General features: G+C 43.0%; 1 protein-coding gene across 1 annotated transcript in view; it reads left to right on the forward strand.

Moving 5' to 3' along the window:
• The window catches only part of LOC140927531 (uncharacterized), a 20317-nt gene extending 12138 nt beyond the window's left edge, over positions 1–8179 (forward strand). Inside the window, exon 7 of the mRNA XM_073377198.1 lies at positions 1–8179. This exon is cut by the window's left edge and continues 516 nt beyond it. Coding sequence (XP_073233299.1) covers positions 1–7094 — 7094 coding nt within the window. The 3' untranslated portion in view covers positions 7095–8179.

The raw sequence follows: 8179 nt of genomic DNA on the forward strand, positions 1-8179 counted from the left end.
ATGCGACCATTGATGGAAAAGAAAAGCTACTGAGAGATCTTGATGCTTTTAAACAAGCGAGAGAAGATATCATTAGAAGCGAAAGGCAGAGGAAAGGAAAACGTTATAAGATTGGAGAAAAGCCACCAAATGATTTTAGAATGATACCCGTTTGTCCCACTAACAAAGAAATCGCGACTCAAGAAAGACCTTTCTTGCGCAAGAACATTTCAAGAGGAAGATACGAAAATGCCGAACACTACCTAGATGTCCAGTTTCGGCTGCTTCGGGAAGACTTTCTTGAGCCGCTTAGAGAAGGAATCCTTGAAATTATCCGGGATATACCCAGACACCAACGTAAGCAGTTGATGAAAAACTACCGCAGCGTACGAATCATCGGCAAAGAATTCACGTTGGGTGGTATCATTCATCAAGTCCAAATCGATGTTTCCAGAATAGATACCAGAAGGTGGCCAAAATCCAAAAGACTCTTGTTTGGTTCATTTCTTTGTCTTTCAAAAGACAACTTCAAGACTATGCTTTTTGCCACGGTTTCTAACCGTGATGAGGAAAACGTGAAGGAAGGACGAATCGATATTCGATTTATCGAAGAGCAAGATGTTCGGGGTATCGAGAGCCGTAATCACGTTTACCAGATGGTTGAGTCTCCCGCTTACTTCGAATCCTATCGTCACGTTCTCAGGGGATTGCAGGAACTAGATGAAGAATCGTTGCCATTTAAAAAATATTTGGTGGAGTGCAGTACAGAAGTTGATCCACCAGAGTATCTAAGACGCGATGAGACTGAGGGGCCGGTATGTTACGATCTCAGCAAGGCCCTTGATGTTCCTGGTGTACCAAATTCTACAGCAGTACCTGTTTTACAATGTGATGCCTGGCCATCAGTCAGAAAACTCCCTTTGAATAGCTCCCAGCTCGAAGCACTGAGAACAGCAATCACAACTGAATTTTCTGTAATTCAGGGACCACCAGGAACGGGAAAAACATACGCTGGGGCCAGAATCGTTAGATGTTTGCTTGAGAATCGACGGGTGTGGGATCCCTACTTTATCTCACCGATGCTTATGGTTTGTTACACAAATCATGCCCTCGATCAGTTTCTTGAAAAGGTGTTAGAATTCTTACCTAAAGATGAAATCATTCGTGTTGGAGGAAGATGCAAAAGCGAGGATCTAGAGGATTGCAATCTGAAAAAGTTTACCTACCAACACAGGTTGTATGACAAACGCGGTGAGGTGAAGTACAAGATGCAGGAAAATGATGAAGAAATGAAAATGTGGAAGGTAAAGCTGGCAAAGGCAGACCGCCAGCTCTTGGAGTTCGATGACTTAGAAGAGCTATTGCACAGAGCACATGCTCAGGAGCTTTACAATACCGTTTTCCCTACTAAGGTAGCAACCGTCTCTCGAACGCCAAGAAACACATTCAGATTGTGGTTATGTGACAACAAAATGGTTGGTTCGTGTAACAGAACATTAAATGAGTCAGTGCATCAGAAACGCTGTATTGAAAACGATGAAGTGTCTTATGACTCATCTATATTGTACGAACCACACTATGGCCGAGACAATACCCAACCAACATGTATAACAAGAGATTCCTCAACAGGAGTGGATCTATTGCCTGAAGGAATCCCTAAGACAAAGGACGTCGTTTTGAAGGAGGGAGTGCAAAAAGAAACCTCAGATGAGTGTACACTGCAAAGGTGGTTATCAGTTGAACATGGTCAAACCTTAACGATGAATCAGTCACCCGTAAATTCTCCCAGAGACGCACAAGTCAAAGTCACCGAAAACCTTCGAACTGTGCCGGAACTCGACAGTGTTAAAACTGATGACGTAAGCAAGACTTCTGAAGAGACCATAGCTATAGAAACGGACGCTGATCTAATACAACATCAAAGAAAGATACAAGGTGATGAAGAGCTCCAGTTACCAATATCAAAGCTACAAGGCGATTTCTTAACCCGCACAAGAGAACCAAAGGAAGAAACGGACGGCAGTTGGACTCTGGTGACCAAGAGGAAAGGAAAATCATTGCCTTGGAGGAGAAGAGAAGAAAGTAGAGAGGAGAACGCGACAGGGGCTAGCAGCAACGAATCCCAAGCGAAAAAGAAAAACAAAAAGAAAAAGAAAAAAGGGAAAAACGAAGAAAAAATTTCTATCACTGAAAACATTTCTTCTTTAACAGAGAAGTTAAAAATGACTGAAATGATGTCGACTGAAGAAGCGATGCGCGTTGATAGCATTTGGAACTTATCACCACTGGATCGACTTCGAATATATCTCTTCTGGGTTGAAAGCTACCGCGAACGTTACAGAGTTGAAATTCATCGAAGCGAACAGGAGTATGAACAGCTTTGCGAAGAACTAGAGGCAATTAGGTTTGAAGAAGAAGAACGGGTCATACGCCAGTCGACTGTAGTTGGAATGACAACCAGTTGTGCCGCTAGATATCATTCCGTGCTTCAGAGGATAGCACCTAAGATAGTAGTGATTGAAGAGGCTGCTGAAGTGATGGAAGCACACATTATCACATCCCTTTCTAAAAACACTAAGCACACGATTCTCATCGGAGACCACAAACAGCTCCGACCAAAAGCAACAGTCTATGAGTTGGCCCGGAAGTACAACCTGGAGGTCTCACTGTTTGAGCGAATGGTAATGAACAGCATGGATTGTAAACGTCTATCTATACAGCATCGCATGCGTCCTGAGATTGCTGCCCTAACAAAGAGAATCTATGATCACGAAATATCAGACCATGAATCAGTTTGCCATTTTCCAGACATTTCTGGCGTTTGCCATAACCTCTTCTTTATTGACCACAGCCAAATGGAGACCAGGATAGAATTTCTGCAGAGCTATTCTAACGATCACGAAGCTGATTTCATCGTAGCCCTTTGTAAGTACCTTTTACTTCAAGGATATGAACGCAAGAAGATCACTGTATTAACCATGTACACCGGACAGTTGCTACTTCTTCAAGAAAAAATGCCAAAACGTATGTTCGATGGAGTGAAAGTCTGCGCAGTTGACAACTTCCAAGGAGAAGAAAATGACATCATTCTTCTGTCGCTAGTGAGAAGCAATGAAGAAGGTCGGATTGGTTTCCTAGGTGAGTCCAACAGAATATGCGTCGCATTATCACGGGCACGCAAAGGATTTTATTGTATTGGAAACTTTAATCTACTGAACAACCAGTCAAAGCTGTGGAAAGAAATATGCGATGATCTAAGAACGAAACAAGCCATTGGTGACAATTTACATCTGATTTGCAAGAGACACAAGGTAACTACTAGCGTCAGGTGGGCAAGTGACATAACCCTCTGCTATCTTGGAGGATGCACTATGCCCTGTGGAGATCGTCTAGACTGCGGCCACGCGTGTGACAAGCTGTGCCATGCTTCAGACGAATATCACATGGCGGGGTTCTGTTCCAAATTGTGCGTCAACGCGTGTCCCAACAATCATAGATGCCAAAGTCGGTGTCATTACCCAGATGAGTGCCCCAAATGCAAAGTTCTTGTGCTCAAGACACCCACTTGTGGTCATGAACAGCCTGTTGAATGTGGAAGCGATCCCGATGAAGTCGAGTGTCAGTTTGAATGCGAGGAGATACTTGAATGTGGACACGGATGTCAGAACCCATGTGGTTCTTCATGTACCGAAAAATGTAAAGTTTCCTGCAAGAAAATTCTCCCATGTGGACACGAAAAAAGTATGTTTTGTTACAGGGATCCCAAATTTTTTCAGTGTAACAGCAAGTGCACTAAACGTCTGGAATGTGGTCACCCTTGCTCACAGAAATGTAAAGAAACTTGTCAATGCAACACCGAAATTGAAAAAGAATTACCTTGCACGCACAGAATGAGGGTCCTGTGCCGAGAAAAAGACTTTGAAGTAACATGCAGGCAAAAATGCATCCGAACATTAGAATGTGGGCATAGTTGTCCCGGAATCTGCTTTGAAGATTGCAGATTGAAAAAATGTGACATACACATTTCCAAGCACCTACCGTGTGGCCATCAAGAAAGTGTTCGTTGCTGCCAAGACCCTAAAACGGTCTTTTGTTACGCTCCATGTCAACGGCCTCTGGACTGCGGACACAAGTGCCCATCAATTTGTGGCGTCTTTTGTTATGAGGTTCAATGTAAAGAATTGTGTCAAAAGAAGTGTAAAAGAGGTCATTCGTGCCAGAAGCCCTGCCATTTTCCTTTACCGTGTGATTGTACAGAAGTAGTTAATAGCACGATCCCCACTTGTGGACACAGTGTTAACACGCCCTGCTATGTTGATCCACAAACTCTGAAATGTGAAAGGTCATGTGAGAGAGTCAGATTGTGTGGACACCCTTGTGAAGATATATGTAGTAATAACTGCGAAACTAGGCCTTGCAACGTACCTGTAAGCAGAACCCTACCATGCAATCACATAGTGGTTTTACCTTGTCAGAAAAACATCGAAGAGTACATTTGCAAGAAAGAAGTAGAGGCATGTTTGCCATGTGGACATAAGATGAGTTTGGAATGCCGTATCGTAAGGGCTGGGTTGGAGCATGTCCTTTGCAAGAAAAAGGTGGAGAAAGAATTGGGATGCAAACATAAAATCACTCTTCCATGCTTCAAAAATCCTGAAGAGTGCATCTGCCGAAAGAAAGTTGACGTTGAGCTTTCATGTGGACACACCAAGACGGTTCCATGTCGCACTGTGGCTGCAGGATTGGAAGGTGTGCGTTGCAATGTTAAAGTATCACGGATGTTGCCTTGCAATCACGAAGTGACCCTTTCATGCCATATAAAACCCGAGGAGTATCGCTGTCAGGAGGAGATCGAAATCACGCTCTCTTGTGGACACCATAACCTTACGAAGTGTGCCGATTCGCGGGATGAACGGCAAAGAGAAAAATGTAACACAAAGGTGACCAAAACACTTCCTTGCGGTCATGAAAAGCAGGTGAAATGCTCAGACAAACCTGAAGAGGTATGGTGTGATGCTCCTTGTAAACGCTCTCTACCATGTGAACATCCTTGTCCTAAAAAATGTGGTCAGCAATGCTCAGGTGTCAAATGTGCTGTTAACGTTAGAAAGACTTTGAGCTGTGGATACCACGAGATTAGCTGTCCTTGTTCTAAGGATGTGTCGCAGCATATTTGTTATAAATCGTGTGTACGAAACTTGACTTGTGGTCATCGATGTCCTGGTAAATGCTCTGAAGAATGCAGCCAGTACGAGAATAAGTGCCGGACTATGGTGATGAAGACTCTCAATTGTGCAGGAAAACACTTCCTTGAAATGCTTTGCAAGGACGACCCATCCACAAGAAAATGCAAAGAACGTTGCAAACGGAATCTGAACTGTGGTCATCCGTGTCCAGGACTTTGTAGTCAACCGTGTGGAAGTATAAAGTGTACGCGACGAGTAGAGAAGACACATCCCTGTGGTCACAAGGAGGATTTAAAATGCTTTCAAAGGAAAAATGCAATCTGTAAGGTACCTTGTCAGCGCCGAATGAAATGTAAGCACAAGTGTAAAGGTCTCTGTGGTGAGCCTTGCTCGAAATATCCTTGCGATGCAGTTGTAAGTAAAACCCTCTCGTGCGGTCATAAGGTCAAGATGGCCTGTAGCTTATCTGTTGACGATGCTCAGTGCCCTGTTCCATGTAGACAAAAGCTGCCGTGCGGTCACCAGTGCTCTGGAACATGCGGAGACTGCAAGCAAAAGGGATCACACGAAATGTGCCAAAACCCATGTAACCGTCTTCTGGTTTGTTCACATCGCTGTCGAGCATTGTGCGGTGAGCCTTGCCCACCGTGTACCAGAAATTGCGGTCGACGCTGCCCTCACAAAAAGTGCAGCCAGCAATGCTTTGAACCATGCAATCCATGTAGGAAAACATGCACCTGGATTTGTCCTCATTACACCTGCAAAAATACGTGTGATGAAGAGTGCGACCGTCCGCGATGTGACGCACCCTGCCCCAAGAAGCTCCCTTGTCGCCACCCTTGTATTGGTCTGTGTGGAGAAAACTGTCCCACTGTGTGTGCTACTTGCCAGGCCGAAAATTTCTCTTCGATAATTGGTGGTCAAACGGAAAAAGCAGAATCCAGTAGATTTCTACAGCTTTTTGATTGTGGTCACATAGTAAAGGTCGAAGAGATGGATACGTGGATGTTTCGTGACTGGGGAAGTGATGTTCAACTCATTCATTGCCCCAGATGCTCCACACCGATCACCTTTAGTTATCGATATGGAAACATTATCAAGAGGAAACTAAAAAATACTGAAAATGTTAAAGCACATATACGCCAGCTTGGGAATGAAACTGCCAGAGAGGTCAGGGACCTTGTGGAAAAGCTACATCGATGTCAATTTGACCTGCAATCGTTGAGGTTCCCCAAACCCATACTAAACGCGTTTTTTCAGAGAGCTTCAAGGCCACATTACAGGAGGCCAGTCAATTTTCGTGTTCCCCCGATGAACTTTATTTCCTTAATGTACGTTCTTAGAAGTCATCTGATTGTTATGCAACAGATAAAGACCGGTCAATACAGATTACAGCACGCGATAAAGCCAATGGCAAATTCAGAAGAGTCCGCACCTGTCTTGAAACAACAAATCGACAAAATCAAAGATTCCCTGACAGAGATCTCAGAGTACCTAAAGACTCCTGAGTGGGAGCTGAGAACCCTTAACCAAGTGTATGAGTACACAAGGAAGTTGGCGCTTTTCGCTTCAATTCTAGAAGCCAAATCCAAGGCAAACAACAATTTCTCTATGAGTGGACAATTTTTCTTGAAAAACGTTCAAGAAAAATTTGATTCGTTTATTGAGGGATCTAATGAAGCCCTAGAAATTAACTGGTTAGAAAGAATCGCCGCTGAGGTGAGGAAAGAGGTAAGCCTCCTACCACCACCCAAGGAAGAACCCAAAGACTTTGAGAACTTTCCAGGTTTTAATAGTGACATATGGAGAGTATGTGAACATCGTGAAGTTGTTTTCACCAAGTCACTCATGCGAGGTGGACAAAATATTACTGAGGTGCACGGAACATGCAAAGAGTGCGTCGACTTGGCAACAAAACAAGAGAAATGAAGGCGAAGCAAAGTGGAGGGTTTCTTGGTGAACTAACGCCTTCGCCTTCTTGAAGAATGTATGGAACACTCTATCTGAAAAAAAAAACATTACACTTAAACTGAAAGACCTGAAAAAAAACCGTAATACCGTAAAAACCCGCGTATAAGAGCCGAGATTTTTCCAACTTAGCCTAAATAGGTTCTTAATTTGATAGGGGCGCTATCCGTCAGCACAGATAACTACTACAGGGCATAGTATGTGATATGAAATATACTTTGCTGCATTAAATAACTATCTAGAAGACAGTTTCAATGTGCTTCAAAAAAACTGTGACTTTGAAAATGAGAGAGACACATGGATCTGTATTTTCAATGCCGTATTTCCTCGAATAATAGCCGCGGGCGATTATTTCTTTCTTTGCATTATAAGGGAGCGATTATTTGATGGAGGCGATTGTTTCAAATATTGCTCACTGGAAGCCGTGCCCTAAATATTTGTTTTATTATCCCATTAAATATTAATCGCATCAAATAAACTGAACATGGGTTTTTCAAGTGTTCCAAATTTGGTTCTTTGATAAATTTACAGAGCTTGAATCATCACTGATCAGTTTTGCTGGATCAGATTCCCCTTCATCTTGACAGGGAGGGGATAAAAGAAAGAGACGATGGCGAGAGGGGTGGGGCGATTATTCCAAATATTTCCTTCAAAGGAGGGCGATTTTTCGAGGGAGGCGATTAACCGAGGGCCGGCTATTATTCGATGAAATAAGGTAATCCCATTGTGTAATCCAATATTGGCAAAGACATGATATGGTTTTTATTGTAGTCCATTCTTTAAATCTTACTGACTCAAAGCTAGACTAAAATTTTTTTTCTGTATTTTCATCTGTGCATTCATTTTTGGAAAGTAAGAATCTATTGAAAACTCTAGGCTAAATAGGTTCTTATGAAACGGGGGTTTAAAATGAAAATGTTGGCCTGACAGGTTCTTAAAGTGTAGATTCCTGTATACGGGTTTTTACTGTATATTTCTTCAGAACAGTGATGGAGCACTGAAAATCAGGTTCAGAAACAGACGAAATGAAAGCAGGCCAGCAAACA

Source organism: Porites lutea, chromosome 2 (assembly GCF_958299795.1).
Source record: "Porites lutea chromosome 2, jaPorLute2.1, whole genome shotgun sequence".
Lineage (NCBI taxonomy): Eukaryota > Metazoa > Cnidaria > Anthozoa > Scleractinia > Poritidae > Porites > Porites lutea.